The 17,590-nt window shown below is 43.1% G+C and overlaps 1 protein-coding gene across 1 annotated transcript; it reads right to left on the bottom strand.

Annotated features, from left to right (window-relative positions):
- Positions 1-532: 532 nt before the first annotated feature.
- c9 (complement component 9) lies at positions 533-17,198 on the bottom strand. The gene is made up of 11 exons (XM_061907790.1): positions 16,891-17,198; positions 12,267-12,357; positions 8,691-8,841; positions 8,459-8,600; positions 6,453-6,591; positions 6,150-6,374; positions 5,054-5,294; positions 4,850-4,981; positions 4,577-4,752; positions 2,339-2,573; positions 533-2,275 (listed from the first exon to the last, which is right to left on the bottom strand). The coding sequence occupies exons 1-11, from the start codon at positions 16,953-16,955 to the stop codon at positions 2,115-2,117; spliced, it is 1,758 nt and encodes a 585-aa protein (XP_061763774.1). The 5' UTR covers positions 16,956-17,198; the 3' UTR covers positions 533-2,114.
- Between the last annotated feature and the right edge of the window lie 392 nt (positions 17,199-17,590).

The raw sequence follows: 17,590 nt of genomic DNA, 5'->3' as shown, positions 1-17,590 counted from the left end.
TACACTGATTTCCTTCAGCAAAAAATCAACAAGAAGTTGGCAAAAACCCCTTCAAAACATAAATGTTCTAAAAATGTAATTTTGGCCTCTTTAAGCTGTAATTTGACCCATTTAAAATGCTTCAAAACTCACCAAACTGGACACACACATCAGGACTGGCGAAAATTGTGATCTAATAAATAACCAAACCCCAAAACTCAAAATTGCGCCCCCGAGGACTAAAACACAGACAAATCTCCTAGTAAGAAAATACAGACAAAACTGCTTGTAACATCCGGTAGGAATATCGTGGAGACAGGAAACAAAAACCTCTGTGTAGGTCTCATTTAGACCTACATTTCATTCATTGACATCCTTCAGCAAAAATCAACAGAAAGTTGGCAACTACCCCTTCAAAGCAAAAGTTTTGTAAAAACCTGTCACCTTTTTTCAAACATTATCTCCTCTGAGTGTGTTTGTTGTGTCGGCTTCAAACTCGCACAGGAGAGAAATTGAACCCTTCTGATTAAAATGAAAACCACTTTGACACCGCTGGACCACACACAGTTTATTGTGTGATTAAATAGAACACACTAATAGAACATACATAGAAAGATAATATTGCAATATTTCTCGTACCATTCCCACTTTATTCCTGTAGAGCAGGGGTCACCAACGCAGTGCCCGCGGGCACCAAGTCGCCCGCTGGCCTGTTCTAAAAATAGCTCAAATAGCAGCACTTACCAGTGAGCTGCCTCTATTTTTTTGCATTTTATTTCTTTACCAGTAAGCTGGTCTGGCTTTGCTCCACATTTTTAATTCTAAGAGAAACAAAACTCAAATAGAATTTGAAAATCCAAGAAAATATTTTAAAGACTTGGTTTTCACTTGTTTAAATAAATTCATTTATTTTTTTACTTTGCTTCTTATAACTTTCAGAAAGACAATTTTAGAGAAAAAAATACAACTTTAAAAAGGATTTTAGGATTTTTAAACACATATACCTTTTTACCTTTTAAATTCCTTCCTTTTCTTTCCTGACAATTTGAATCAATGTTCAAGTACGTTTATTTTCTTTATTGTAAAGAATAATAAATCAATTTTAATTTAATTATTCATTTTAACTTCTGTTTTTTCGACAAAGAATATTTGTGAAATATTTCTTCAAACTTATTAGGATTCAAATTCAAAAAAATGATTTGTCTTTGTTAGAAATATAGCTCGGTCCAATTTGTTATATATTCTAGCAAAGTGCACATTGGATTTTAACCTATTTTAAACATGTCATCAAAATTCTAAAATTAATCTTAATCAGGAAAAATTACTAATGATGTCCCATAAATTATTTTTTGAATTTTTTCTAAAAGATTCAAATTAGCTAGTTTTTCTCCTCTTTTTTTCGTTTGAATTTTGAATTTTAAAGAGCCGAAATATATTCATAAAAATATTTATCTGTTTCTATATATATTTATTGTGAGAAATCATTAAGATGATCAGGGTTTCCACAAAGATAAATATCCATCCATTTTTCCCATCCATTTTCTACCGCTTATTCCCTTTCGGGGACGCGGGGGGCGCTGGCGCCTATCTCAGCTACAATCGGGCGGAAGGCGGGGTACACCCTGGACAAGTCGCTACCTCATCGCAGGGCCAACACAGATAGACAGACAACATTCACACTCACATTCACACACTAGGGCCAATTTAGTGTTGCCAATCAACCTATCCCCAGGTGCATCCAATATCATTAATTAATAAAAATAACATAGAGTTAAAGGTAAATTGAGCAAATTGGCTATTTCTGGCAATTTATTTAAGTGTGTATCAAACTGGTAGCCCTTCGCATTAATCAGTACCCAAGAAGTAGCTCTTGCTTTCAAAAAGGTTGGTGACCCCTGCCTGCTGTAGACAAAGTCAATGTTTCAAAAGTGTTCTTGTAGTTTTACAACTTTACCAACACGTTTTTTGCAGCAACTTTTTATGTGGTTATGATTAATAAAGTTTATTTGTACTACAAAACAGATGCAGCAATGGTTATCACCAACAAAAAGAAATGCCGACATTTCCGCGATACCGTCTTCAACCACTGGGGGCCGCTGTTTCCCAGACTTGGATTTAGCAAGCGTGGTTGTTGTTTAGCAGTACTGTTCGCTGCTGGTGTCTCCCCTACAGGTGGCGCCGAGGAGTCCTACCGTGTTGCAGGCCCTCGTTCTGGTCTGCTTACCACCGCTACAGCTGGACCAGCTGGACCAGCAAGACCAGTTTCCCTCTTGGGAGACCGTGGGCCTCGTAGCCACTGCACAAAAAACAAACAGCGACGTCATCGTTGTGGCGACGCCACGTCATGTGGGACTCCTACCCGAGTGCTTGACTTTGTCGCCTTTGAAATTCTGGCAGGCCCGCCCCTCGAAGAGATGCGAGCAGAGACACAGACACTTCCCGTCCAGCAGAGCCAGGGTGCCGCCATTGTGGCACGGGCTACACTTGCACACGCTGTACTCCGCTATGTAGTCCGCCGTGGCCCGCTTCATGTTGGCGATCCTGGCGCTGGCGTCAACCATGTCCAGAGGGACCAGGGTGTAGATGGGTTGCGGCTGGCAGAGACACACAAGGAAACTTTGGTTTTTAAAAAAAGATCCATCCATCCAATCCAACCCAGACTTTCCTCTCCCCAGCCACTTGGTCCAGCTCTTCCCGGGGGATCCTGAGGCGTTCCCAGGCCAGCCGGGAGACATAGTCTTCCCAACGTGTCCTGGGTCTTCCCCGTGGCCTCTTACCGGTCGGACGTGCCCTAAACACCTCCCTAGGGAGGCGTTCGGGTGGCATCCTGACCAGATGCCCGAACCACCTTATCTGGCTCCTCTCCATGTGAATGAGCAGGGGCTTTACTCGGAGTTCCTCCCAAATGGCAGAGCTTCTCACCCTATCTCTAAGGGAGAGACCCGCCACCCGGCGGAGGAAACTCATTTGAGCCGCTTGTACCCATGATCTTGTCCTTTCGGTCATGACCCAAAGCTCATGACCATAGGTGAGGATGGGAACGTAGATCGACCGGTAAATTGAGAGCTCTGCCTTTCGGCTCAGCTCCTTCTTCACTACAACAGATCGATACAACGTCCGCATTACTGAAGACGCCGCATCGATCCTCCTGTCGATCTCACGATCCACTCTTCCCCCTCTTGTGAACAAGACTCAGAGGTACTTGAACTCCTCCACTTGGGGAAGGATCTCCTCCCCAACCCAGAGATGGCACTCCACCCTTTTCCGGGCGAGAACCACGGACTCGGACTTGGATGTGCTGATTCTCATTCCGGTCGCTTCACACTCGGTCGCGAACCGATCCAGTGAGAGCTGAAGATCCCGGCCAGATGAAGCCATCAGGACCACATCATTTGCAAAAAGCAGAAACCTAACCGGAACCAAAGCGGAACCCCTCAACGCCTTGACTGCGCCTAGAAATTCTGTCCATAAAAGTTATGAACAGAATCGGTGACAAAGGACAGCCTTGGCGGAGTCCAACCCTCACTGGAAATGTGTCAGACTTACTGCCGGCAATGCGGACTAAGCTCTGACACTGATCACACAGGGAGCAGACCGCCACAATAAGACAGGACCGCCACATTAAGACAGTCAGATACTCCATAATCTCTGAGCCCTCCCCACAGGACTTCCCCGAGGGACACGGTCCAATGCCTTCTCCAAGTCCACAAAGCACATGTAGACTGGTTGGGCAAACTCCCATGCACCCTCAAGAACCCTGCCCAGAGTATAGAGCTGGTCCACAGTTCCACGACCAGGACGAAAACCACACCGTTCCTCCTGAATCCGAATATTTACAAAATATAAATATAAAATCGCATTAAAAGGAGTCACATTATTATGAATATCTTCTAAAACAAACAATGTTGCAACCTGGTGTGGGAACCGCAGGTGCAGAAACACAAAAGTAGAATCCCTGTGGGATGCAGAAACTGGCAGAGAAATTTTAATCGTAACATCACCACTTAATTCTAGCATCACTTTAAATGGCTTTCTGCAGTTTTACAACTTCGTTGCGATTTTATTTTTGTAACATCACTGCTTTTTATCGTTTTGATTGAAAAATCGATGTTTGTAGTGTACGACATTTTACCCGAAACATTGTGACTTCATCACGGAAACACTTTGATTCTTCTCCGTAACATTGTGAATTTATTCTCGTAACAACTTTTTCTGGCAACTATTTTAAGCGTAACATTATAATGTTTGGTTTTCCGGTTTTATTCAAGTAACGATTTTTTCTTGTGACTTTTTTTTAAACGTAACATTACAATAATGTTTTGTTTCCGTGACATTAGTCATGTATTTGATAATGTTACAACTTTTTAACTGTTGTTGTTATGATAGAAGACACATTCAATAACAGCTAACGCTAACTATCGAAATCGCTATTAATAGCAAACAACGCGCGTGCATGTGTTACGTACGTAAGTAATTACGTCATTACGTCCTAGAACCCGCAGAGGGCGGGTTCTAGGACGTATATATTTGTATTTAAAATACCAGTATTTTTACAATGAAAACAACAACAATTTGTTGTTATTATTTTATCACCCACCTCACTGTGGAGCAGCGCCGGGGCGTTGGCGATGGTCCGAGCCCACTTCTGGAAGGTGTCCACATCCATCACGCCGTCTTTGTTGAGCTTGGCCCTCATGACCACCGCGCTCTCCAGGGTGCCGCCTTTGACGGAAGTCATCACCTTGTCCACCACTGCCTTGCCGGCGATCTCGTCTGGGGGTGGGTGGACACACGGAATGTGAGGCGCAGGTAAAAAAAAAAAAATGTCGGATGTAACGTGGTGCCACGTCGTAAAAGAGCAGGATTCGACCTTGGAGATTTGTGGATACAGTTTTACACTTGTCGTCGCTGGCGTGAGCTTTGCCATCTTTAATATTGTCCGAGGCAAAATCCACCGAGATGCCCAATTTGACGCATTCCTGAATCTTCCGCTCCGTCAGATCTTGCAAAAAAAAAAAAAGGAGATTTCAGAGCTTTTCAACTTCGACTGTAAAATGATCAGGATTCTGTATACTTTTGGCCTTGATGGCATCCTGGTTAAGAACGTAGATCAACTCGTATTCTCCGCCGGACTTCCCGTTTTTGGTGTAGTGGGTCCCGTAGTCCTCTAGGAAGGCAAAGTAAATGGCTTTGTCGTACTGCACGGGCAAAGACCGGATGTGCGCCAGGAACTCGTCGGCCACTTGGAGCTCGCGGGAACGAAGCCTGTAGGTGTTCAACTGAATCTTTCCCCGGACCCGCATGAAGCTCTTGTTCTAGACCAGCAGACCAGGGACAACACCAGTTAGGGGACATCAAAGAATTCACAACCCAGCAGGCACAAGACATTGAAACAACACTGACAACTTGTTGACTAAGGTCCTTACGTGGAGAAACCTAAAGCTGACGTTGAAACCACATGCTTTTTAACAACGTTTAATCAATGTCAGGTTCATTTGACCATTGAATTTTGGTCAGTTCCCAACCAACAATGCAGATCTAACAGTAGACATCGAGGTTGTCTTAACTTACAAATACAACTATTTTGCAACGTTGTTTCAAAGTCAGCTTTAAAGGGCATGGACATGTAATCAACGTTGTTGTTAGAATAATTGTTTCTAAATGATCACAAAAAACTTTGTATTACATTGTGTTCTGGACAAGAAGACAAAAGGCTGAAACCTTCCAAGAAGAACAGATGGCAGGATCTGCCCAACTTCCAGAAGAACTCTTAAGTATTTTTACGAACTCTTTTTGATTGATTTTATGGGACTCTCTTTGAACTATTTTATGGGACTCTCTTTGAACTATTTTATGGAACTCTCTTTGAACTCTTCGGTAACCGAAGGCAACGCTGTTCACGACCCACTTCTTTGAGGAAGCAGCTGTGGGAAGGAGGGGGGGGGGGGGGGGATCAAATAAAGAAGGATGAGTACGACCTGGGGGCAGAGTGTGGTGCAGGACTGTACTGACAGTACAGTGGCCATGTCTCTCCTCAGATCTGAGTCCATATTTAATACTGTCTCTGTTTGATTCTTTGCCTTATGTCTTGTTTAATAGATGTCATCAGTGTTTGAACTTGAAATCTTCTATCAATGTCTCGTGTCTGCTGGGAAGGGTTCTCCTGTCACCTTTATGTTGGAGTACTCCGAGACCTCTCTGATCATTGATTCCTTCTTGTACTGATAATCCAAACCCACGCCGCCTTGCGCACTCGACGACATGGATTCCTCGCTGGGGCTGAACTTGAAGGAAAGTCCCGCCTCCATTTTCTCCGTCATCTCTGAGAGGATTTCTCTCAGAAGGCTGTGCGTGTCCTCGTAGATTTCCCTGGAGACCGTTTCCTCTGCAAGTGTCTAGAGATGCAAGGAGGTTCATCAGCAATTTTGTATTTATTTTTTTAAAAAGAACGTAACGGTAACATGCGAGCTGACCTGATAGTAGAGCACACCGACGTTCCAAGGAAGCCTGTCCTGCTGTCCGGTGTACGGATTCCGGACTCGGTCACATTTCCCGTTGAAATAGTCGTTGTTAAATGGGTTCATCCGGGGGTCGGCGCCCAAAATGTTGATTCTGGAGTAAGCCAAACAACTCTGAAGTAAGTGTAACCCAGTTGGTTCGGCCCTAGGTCATCCCATTCCGCACAGAAACATGAACCCATCCATCCCATCCATCTTCTTCCTGTTATCCGAGGGCGGGTCGCAGATGTAGCAGCTTAAGCTGGGAAGCCCAGACTTCCTTCTCCCCAACCCCAAGCCACTTCGTATAGCTCCTCCTGGGGGATCCCGAGGCGTTCCCAGGCCAGCCGGGAGACATAGTCTTCCCAATGTGTCCTGGGTCTTCCCCGTAGCTTGTTCAGGTGGCATCCTGACCAGATGCCCAAACCACCGTATCTGGCTCCTCTCCATGTGGAGGAACAGCTGCTTTACTTTGTGCTCCTCCCGGATGACGGAACTTCTCACCCTATCTCTAAGGGAGAGACCCGCCACCATGCGGAAGAAATTCATTTCAGCCGCTTGTACGCGTGATCTTGTCCATTCGGTCAAAACCCAGAGCTCATGACCATATGTTAGGATGGGAACGTAGATTGACCGGTAAATTGAGAGATTTGCCTTCCGGCTCAGCTCCTTCTTCTCCACAACGGATCGATACAGCGTCCGCATTACTGAAGACGCTGCATCGATCCGCCTGTCGACCTCGCGATCCACTCTTCCCTCACTCGTGAACAAGACTCCGAGGTACTTGAACTCCTCCACTTGGGGCAGGGTCTCCTCCCCAACCTGGAGATGGCACTCCACCATTTTCCGGGCGAGAACCATGTTGACCTTTATGTTAGTTGTATTTTTTTTTTTTGCACCATGACTCGGGAAGGTTGTTTGCATTGTGTCGTATAAGTAAATGCTGTGCTATTGTTTCAAATGTACTTTTAAGCGTCATTGATTTGATTTACTCACATTGTCCACAAGATGGAAACTAACATGTAGCATTCAGAGTAAGTATGTCAAATTAATGTTGAACTCATGACGTCACATAGGCCAAATTGAAGAGGCTGGAGGGGCCGCTTTTAGGCTATTTGTCTCTAAAGAACTTAATTACATTATTAAGCTTAAGAGAACTTTTGTCGATGGATCTATGTCACCATTGGAACTTGCATTGTCACAGCGTGGGCTCGACCTCGCTTTTTCCCAGCAGCTAGGTCTTCCAGCACCTCCTCTGAGACACGCCCCTGCTCGTGCCGGCCGCGTCACTCCCACATGCCGGCAACGCTGTGGGCGATCAGCAATCTGCACATCTGGAGCTGATGATCACACCTGCCTTCATAAGCCTGCACAACCTGCCATCCCTGGCCGGAATATAACCTTCGGTTGGCGTACCGTAAGCCATCGTGCATTATGAATTCTTGCTCTCTCTCTCTCTGTTTCTCTCTGCGTTTCCCCTCCATACTCTGATGTCCTTGTTATCCTCCCACAGAGCTTTCCCGAGTGTTACCCGTCGGCTCTCCAGTCGTTCCCCTCTGGATTCCGACTGCCCCCCCTCGATCCTCGACCCCCCCCTCGCATGGACACGGACTTTGACGCATCTCTCTCGTCCCTGGATCTCTTGCCTGCTTACAGACATCCTTTTTGCCTCGCCCTCTCGGACTTCCAGTTTGGAACAACACCTCCCGGTAACACTCAAGAGATTACTGCTTCACATGTCTCACTCCATACATACTCTTGAATTTGGTCACACTCCATTCTATTGTTCATTATTTGTTATAATATTGATATATATATAATAAATACATACAACAATATTGCCCCTTTGTAGAACTGTGCTGTCACAACTCCCTCCAACCATAACATGAATACGGACAAAAAACGCTGAGGTGCTGCTCTAGAAGACCAATTCCAACTAATCAGTAAGCCTTCATTCTTTGATTAGCCTGGGCTCTTCTTACCCGTATCCTGCCGTCCTGCCTTGCTCGTTGTTTTCCAGGACTGAGGAGCCGCACGGTTTCCGGAGGGGATCGCAGTCCTCGTCGGAACCGTCTTCGCAGTCGTAGTCTCCGTTGCACATCAGCCTCTTCTTGATGCAAGAGCCTGAGTAGACATTGAAGCGACTTCATCATCACCTTGACGTTGTTTTTTATTCAACGTAAAAACCAAACATACAAAAAAAAAACCCCGCACCTGACTCGCACTGGAACTCCGTGTCCGAGCACGCAGGAAGTGGCGCTTGTGGGCATTCTGTATCGGCGACGCAAGGCTCCCGCTCGCCGATCGAGCCCTGGCAGGCCTCGCCACCGAACTGACCAAAAACCACTGCGCTTCGAGAACGCCTCTGGGAACAAAAACATTGTTTTTTTGCAGTTTTTTTCTGGAAAAGGTGAGTAAAGAATCGAAAAATAACATGCAAAATGTACAAAAGCAGTAAAGTTGTCACATTGTGTCAATGGTAAATAAAAAGAGAATACATCCATCCATCCATCCATTCGCTTATTCCCTTTGGGGTCGCGGGGGGTGCTGGTACCTATCTCAGCTAGAATCGGGCCGAAGGCGGCGTACACCCTGGACAAGTCGCCACCTCATTGCAGGGCAAGAGAATACAATAATTTGCAAATCCTTTTCAACTTATATTCAATTGAATAGACTGCAAAGACAAGATATTTCATCTTCACACTGATAAACTTTGTCATTTTTTGGCAAATAATCATAAACTTAGAATTTAATGGCAGCAACACATTGCAAAAAAGGCATTTTTACCAGTGTGTTACATGGCCTTTCCTTTTAATAACACTCAGTTAAGGTTCGGGAACTGAGGCTTCATATTTTGAATGGGAGACAGGTCTGGACTACAGGCAGGCCAGTCTAGTACCCGCACTCCTTTACTACGAAGCCACGCTGTTGTAACGCGTGGCTCGGCATTGTCTTGCTGAAATAAGCAGGGGCGTCCATGATAACGTTGCTTCGATGGCAACATATGTTGCTCCAAAAGCTGTATGTACCTTTCAGCTTTAATGGTGCCTTCACAGATGTGTAAGTTACCCATGCCTTGGGCACTAATACTCCCCCATACCATCACAGATGCTGGCTTTTAAACTGCGCCTATAAAAGTCCGAATAGTTATTTTCATCTTTGTTATGGGCGACGCGATGTCCAAATTTTCCAAAAAACAATTTGAAATGTGGACTCGTCAGACCACAGAACACTTTTCTACTTTGCATCAGTTCATCTTAGATGAGCTGGGGCCCAGCGAAGCAAGCCGGGTTTCTGGGTGTTGTTGATAAAATGGCTTTAACTTTTTGTAGAGTTTCAACTTGCACTTACAGATGTAGCGACCAACTGTAGTTACTGACAGCGGTTTTCTGAAGTGTTCCTGAGCCCATGTGGCGATATCCTTTACACAATGATGAGCGATTTCTCCAGATTCTCTGAACCTTTCGACGATATTACGGAGCGTAGATGGTGAAATCCCTAAATTCCTCGCAAAAGCCGGTTGAGAAATGTTGTCCTTAAACAAATTGCTCAGGCATTTGTTGACAAAGTGGTGACCCTCGCCCGATGTGGCGATATCCTTTACACAATGATGAGCGATTTATCCAGATTCTCTGAACCTTTTGATGATATTACGGAGCGGAGATGGTGAAATCCCTAAATTCCTCGCAAAAGCTGGTTGAGAAATGTTGTCCTTAAACAAATTGCTCAGGCATTTGTTGACAAAGTGGTGACCCTCGCCCCGTCCTTGTTTGTGAATGAGTGAGCATTTCATGGACGCTGCTTTTATAGCCAATCATGGCACCCACTTGTTCCCAATTAGCCTGTTCACCTGTGGGAAGTTCCAAATAAGTGTTTGACGAGCATTCCTCAACTTTCATACTCTTTTTTGCCAGTTTTTTTAAACATGTTGCAGGCATCAAATTGCAAATTAGCTAACATTTGGTAAAAATAACAAAAGTTTTCCAGTTCCAACATTAATATATCTTGTCTTTGAAGTCTATTCAGGTCTTTGAAGTCTATTCAGGTTTCAATTGAATAGACTGCGTGTCCTGGCCATGAGGCTAAAGTCGAGGCTCCTCTATGGGGTCTTGGGGCACTAGGAGGTTAACCCCTCTACTACGGTCACCCCAGGTGGCCTTTGGCAAAAGCCTACTACCTGACTGCCCCCTAGCCAGGGATATGGCGAAGACCTCAACGGCGAAGCAGGCGGAAGACGTAGATTTAAGAACTACCACAACGGTTGCAACGGCGGAAGAAGGCTGCAGCGGAAAAGAGTCCCCAGTCGTCTTGGACTCCATGCCACAGGACACTGACCCGATTCTGTTAAGGTGGTGTGGTGACTCTCTGTGCACCAGTCTCCCCACGTAAAACAAAGTCACGCACAGGTATCAACCATAAAGGGATACACCCCTACTCGTTCGAGTGATCGCCGATGATCAATTGAATATAAGTTGAAAAGGATTTGTAAATAATTGTATTCTCTTTTTATTGACCTTTAACACAAAGTGACAACTTCACTGCTTTTTGGCTTTTGTAAGACTGAATAGTGAAGGAAGAAGTCCAGGTCCCGGGTCCTTAGCTTTCAGGAAATGTGGCCCCCAAAACAGTTTTGTTGACTGTCCCTGCTGTCGACTTACATGCCTCTCGAATGATACAAAATAAATGTGAAACTGCTTAATGATGTTAATCCTCAACTTGCTGAGTCAACTCTTGATGACAAGTTGATGTTCCATATTTCATTTTTGAGGCATATTTGAGGGAGATTTCAGCTGCTGGGGTTCCGTTGTATGTCTCCCCCCTGTGACCAGTGGTGGCATGACCTGGTCGGGTGTTTTAGCAGGTTTCACGCCATGCCATGAAAAGAATATCGGAATTTCCTTGAATTTCTGCCAGGGCGCTAATTAATTTAAAACCTCTTCTCATTCCGGCGTTTACCAAAGGCATGCGGTAAATTTAGGCCTGCGCTTATAAATTTGAGTGTGATGTAAGGATACCATCATGAAAAGCACATTTAATTAAAAAAAAAAAAACGTTATTATGGTCTTACCTTTACTTATAAATAAAGTCCATGCGCAGCTCCTTCTGATCAAAAGCATCGATAACTTGTTTATAGAAGTCTTCCTTATCTTTCTTCAGTTTTAAAATAACTTCTTTATAGAAATCATCCTTATCTTCAGTTTTAAACGTCTCTCTGTCTCCAAGGAGATCTTCCTTTATTACCTCCTGCTTCGATTGAAAGTCCAGTTTAGAAAACCGTTTTATTTTAGATATGTAATTGTCCATGTTAAAAGTGCAAGCGAGAGGAAAAAATAAACGATCGCGGCTCACTCTTGCTGGTTGTTGTCACTTCTTCTGCAGCCGAGTAGTCGCAAGAAGGATCACTAGCGCCCTCTACCACCAGGAGGCGGGAGTCATTTAATGACTCATATTTGACACACGCAGCTACGGTATATTAATAACACATAGCTGCTTACTGTTCTTTTTAGTATATTCAATAACTTGGACCTTAAATCCTACTGAATAGCTCTTAATCTTCTTCCCTTTATGCGATTTCAATTGATTGAAATCAGCCTCCTCCATTTTGAAAATGATGACAGGTGAAGTGTCACTCGTGACGTGACGAGTTTGACCCGGTGGAAATTCTAGAAATGCGCTAATAAAAATAATATTTCGCCAAACGAGTTTAACCCGGCAGTAATACTAGGCAGGGGCATACTATATTTCAAGGAAACACGGTATGAAGACAGTTTTGAGTAAAAAGGGACTCACCCGTGTCAAAGTGCAGGGATCACAAACTCCCCACTCAGACCAGCGACTCCACTGGCAGTCCACGGCGGGCGGGTCGGGAAGTTCTTCCCCCCTGGAAGACACAATTAGCCACCATTAGCTCAGTTGTGTATTCTCTAAGGAGGAAGTCGGCCATTAGGTGTGTGTATGTGATGCCGTCTTGTATTCTGGACAAACTGCATGTTTATTATCAGGCCTCTGGTATGATAATGATAATGAAACTTTTTCAAAACAGGTTAGAAAAGTAAAGTACCAAATAATGTGGTGAAATATGTCCCCTTGTTCATCCCCTGGGAGGTGAGGGGAGCTGTGAGCAGCAGCCGGGAATAATTTCGGGTGATTTAACCCCCAATTCCAACCCTTGAAGCTGAAACCCTTTTTTATAGTCTTTGGCATGACTCGACCCAGGGTTTGAACTCAGGACCTACCCATCTCAGGGTGGACACTCTAACTAAGGGGTCACTGACCTTTTTAAAACCAGGAGCTACTTCTTGGGTACTGATTAATGCAAAGGGCTACCAGTTTGATACACACTTAAATAAATTGTGTTTCTGCCTGTCATTCCGCCGTACATTTTTTTCCTTTAACGCATGGGTGTCAAACTCTGGCCCGCGGGCCAAATTCGGCCCGCCGTTGAATTTCATTTGGCCCTTGAGGCAATATCAAATTAACATTAGAGCTGGCTGTAACACCGCATTCACCACTAATACTCACACTCGTCAACCCTCACGATTTTCCCGGGAGACTCCCGAAGTTCAGTGCCCCTCCCAAATTTCTCCCGATTTCCACCCGGACAATAATATTGGGGGCGGGCCTTCAAAGCACCGCCTTTGGCGTTCTCTACATGTCGCCACGTCCGTTTTTCCTCCATACAAACAGCGTGCCGGCCCACTCACATAATATCAATCAATGTTTATTTATATAGCCCTAAATCACAAGTGTCTCAAAGGGCTGCACAAACCACAACGACATCCTTAGTGGATCTAACATAATAGTGAGAGTCCAGTCCATAGTGGATCTAACATAATAGTGAGAGTCCAGTCCATAGTGGATCAAACATAATAGTGAGAGTCCAGTCCATAGTGGATTTAACATAATAGTGAGAGTCCAGTCCATAGTGGATCAAACATAATAGTGAGAGTCCAGTCCATAGTGGATCTAACATAATAGTGAGAGTCCAGTCCATAGTGGATCTAACATAATAGTGAGAGTCCAGTCCATAGTAGATCTAACATAATATTGTGAGAGTCCAGTCCATAGTGGATTTAACATAATAGTGAGAGTGAGTCCAGTCCATAGTGGATTTAACATAATAGTGAGAGTCCAGTCCATAGTGGATCTAACATAATAGCGAGAGTCCAGTCCATAATGGATCTAACTTAATAGTGTGAGAGTCCAGACCATAGTGGATCTAACATAATAGTGAGAGTCCAGTCCATACTGGATTTAACATAATAGTGAGAGTCCAGTCCATAGTGGATTTAACATAATAGTGAGAGTCCAGTCCATAGTGGATCAAACATAATAGTGAGAGTCCAGTCCATAGTGGATCTAACATAATAGTGAGAGTCCAGTCCATAGTGTACTTAACATAATAGTGAGAGTCCAGTCCATAGTGGATCTAACATAAGTGAGAGTCCAGTCCATAGTGGATCTAACATAATATCAATCAATCAATCAATGTTTACTTATATAGCCCTAAATCACTAGTGTCTCAAAGGGCTGCACAAACCACTACGACATCCTCGGTAGGCCCACATAAGGGCAAGGAAAACTCACACCCAGTGGGACATCGGTGACAATAATGACCCAGTGGGACGTCGGTGACAATGATGACTATGAGAACCTTGGAGAGGAGGAAAGCAATGGAGGTCGAGTGGGTCTAACATGATACTGTGAAAATCCACAATGGATCCAACACAGTCGCAAGAGTCCAGTCCAAAGCGGATCCAACACAGCAGCGAGAGTCCCGTTCACAGCGGAGCCAGCAGGAAACCATCCCAAGCGGAGGCGGATCAGCAGCGCAGAGATGTCCCCAGCCGATACACAGGCAAGCAGTACATGGCCACCGGATCGGACCGGACCCCCTCCACAAGGGAGAGTGGGACATAGAAGAAAAAGAAAAGAAACGGCAGATCAACTGATCTAAAAAGGGAGTCTATTTAAAGGCTAGAGTATACAAATGAGTTTTAAGGTGAGACTTAAATGCTTCTACTGAGGTGGCATCTCGAACTGTTACCGTCTTGCCCAAGAACACAACGGCAGTGACTAGGATGGCGGAAGCGGGAATCGAACCTGCAACCCATTTTTAAGTACAAAAATAAACAAATTAAGGGCGCTCACAAGCAGGTATAAAACTTGGCTACAAAATATAAACAGGAAACAAAAACACTTGCTCGATTGGCACGAATGACCTAAGAACAGAAACAGCACGATGGCATGACTATAAACAACTCGGTATAGCTCGGTTGGTAGAGGGACTGTGCCAGCAACTTGAGGGTTGCAGGTTCGATTCCCACTTGTGCCATCCTAGTTACTGCCGTTGTGTCCTTGGGCAAGACACTTTACCCACCTGCTCCCAGTGCCACCCGCACTGGTTTAAATGTAACTTAGATATTGGGTGTCACTATGTAAAGCGCTTTGAGTCACTAGAGAAAAGCGCTATACAAACATAATACTCTACTCTACTAAAACAAAACACTTACTGTGACAACAAAAACAGGCATAGAGAATGAAAGTTGATGTTCCCAGACTGATGGACGGAAAGAAATCGACTTAAATAGTGGCTGTGAATAATTAGGAACAGGTGCGGGACTGAGGGCACGGGCGTGACTAGGAGGGCAAGGTGAAAAGCAATGAGTTGTCATGGTAACAAAAACAAACCAGGAAGTGAAAAAAACAGAACAAGAGTCCAGAACACAAAACAAAACATGATCAAACATGAAATCAGATTTACAAACGTGACATTATCTTCAATTTCGACTATTTAAAATTCTAAATTCTACCGAAAAAAAAGAAGAGAAAAACTAGCTAATTCAAATCTTTTGGAAAAAATTCAAAACAGAATTTATGGAACATCATTAGTAATTTTTCCTGATTAGGATTAATTTTAGAATTTTGATGACATGTTTTAAATAGGTTAAAATCCAATCTGCACTTTGTTAGAATATATAACAAATTGGACCAAGCTATATTTCTGACAAAGACAAATAATAATTTCTTGTAGATTTTCCAGAACAAATTTTTTTTTTTAAATTCCCAAGACTATGAAATAAGATTTAAATTTGATTCTAGAGATTTTTTAGATTTGCCAGAATAATCTTTTTTGAATTTTAATCATAAGTTTGATGAAATATTTAACAAATTTTCTTGGTCGAATTAGATTAAAATGTATTTATTATTCTTTACAATCAAAATAAAAATACTTGAACATAGATTTAAATTGTCAGGAAAGAAGAGGAAGGATTTTAAAAGGTAAAAAGGCATACATATGTTTAAAAATCCTAAAATCATTTTTAAGGTTGTATTTATTCCTCTAAAATTGTCTTTCTGGAAATTATAATAAGCAAAGTAAAAAAAAAAACAAGTGAAGACCAAGTCTTTAAAATATTTTCTTGGATTTCCAAATTCTATTTGAGTTTTGTCTCTCTTAGAATTAAAAATGTCGAGCAAAGCCAGACCAGCTTGCTAGTAAATAAATACAATTTAAAAAATAGAGGCGGCTCACTGGTAAGTGCTGCTATTTGAGCTATTTTTAGAACGGGCCATTGGGCGACTCACCTGGTCCTTATGGGCACCGCGTCGGTGACCCCTGCTCTAACCACTAGGCCACTGAGTAAGTAGGTTGACGCGTCTGGATGGCCAAACTTTTTTTGGTTTATTTTACCGCTTGTCCATCCCAGCTGCATTCGGGCGGAAGGCGGGGTACACACTGGACAAGTCGTGGCTGAATATTGTCTTTTTTTTTCATTCTTAAAAAATAAAATAAATAATGTAAATGATATATATGTATGTACATATATACATACATATATGTGTGTATATATGTACAGTACAGGCCAAAAGTTTGGACACACCTTCTCATTGAAAAGCGCTATATAAATATAATTCACTTCACTTCACTTCATTCAATTTCTTTATTTCCATGACTATTTACATTGTAGATAGTCACATCCAAACTATGAACGAACACATGTGGGGTTTTGTTCTTAACAAAATAAATAAAAGAAAACAATTTTTGTATTCTAGTTTCTTCAAAATAGCCACCCTTTGCTCTGATTAAGGCTTTGCACACTCTTGGCATTCTCTCCATGAGCTTCAAGAACACCTGTGAAGTGACAATCGATGTTTTTGTGCGTCTCCAATAAAGAACCTCTCCTCCAATGCAACATTTGGGATGCCATTTAAAAAGATGATGAAACATATACATTGGCATGAAATAGATATATCGCACATAATACATCTCACAACTTAATTCATAAAAACATCATTTTGAAAAATTTTCATTATTTCTTTGAAAAAAATGTGTATTTATTCCATTCTGGTGGACAAGAAAGGTCCATGTTAGAAAAGGTTACATCCCGGTTCTTTCATCAATGATACGTACCTTCCTGGTCCAGGCAGCACCAGCATCAAACCCAGACACAGCAGCACGGCCGATACAATCCTCATTTTTGGCAAAAACAAAACCAAAATAAAATAAAAGTTAGTTCCCTCCCGGCAATCAGATTTGTGTGGCGCTGCAGACCAGGTGGACTTTTAAACTTTTAAACCTCCTTCTGTCAATCATTGTCTTCTTGCAAAAGTACATTTTCTCTCTCCAATCAGTTGCATTTTTTTTTTGTTATTGATCGCTGGGCTGGAACACATCGACGTTTCTCTGAAGCATTTGACTCATCCAGTCGTCACGGGTTCGATTCCCAGATTTGGTTGGCGACCATGAATTTGAGTTCGTAGGAAGACGCCACATCCTTTGTAGGCCAGAAGTACAAGTGTTATGAATTACAAGGTACAGCGATCATTTTATTTGGCCCTGGAAAACCTGCATGTAATATGTATCAATAAAGTACTGTAACTTGTTCTTAGGAAATTCTTCCTTTTCTATTTTGAGAGAAAAAGAATATATTTTTAGCTTTCACTGCTATGCTGATGACACCCAACTCTACATGCCCCTAAAGCTGACCAACACGCCGGACTGTAGTCAGTTGGAAGCGTGTCTTAATGAAATTAAACAATGGATGTCCGCTAACTTTTTGCAACTTAACGCCAAAAAAAGGGAAATGCTGATTATCGGTCCTGCTAGACAC

Source organism: Nerophis ophidion, linkage group LG08 (assembly GCF_033978795.1).
Source record: "Nerophis ophidion isolate RoL-2023_Sa linkage group LG08, RoL_Noph_v1.0, whole genome shotgun sequence".
Classification (NCBI taxonomy): Eukaryota; Metazoa; Chordata; class Actinopteri; order Syngnathiformes; family Syngnathidae; genus Nerophis; species Nerophis ophidion.
This window is presented reverse-complemented; position numbering and strand designations above follow the sequence as displayed.

Coding starts and splice junctions, on each gene's coding strand:
- c9 (XM_061907790.1), bottom strand. CDS start 16,955: ATGAGGATTGTATCGGCCGTGCTGCTGTGTCTGGGTTTGATGCTGGTG. Junction 4,753..4,849: donor TGTATCCACAAATCTCCAAG/GTCGAATCCTGC, acceptor ACCCACCCCCAG/ACGAGATCGCCGGCAAGGCA. Junction 2,276..2,338: donor CGACAAAGTCAAGCACTCGG/GTAGGAGTCCCA, acceptor TTTTTTGTGCAG/TGGCTACGAGGCCCACGGTC.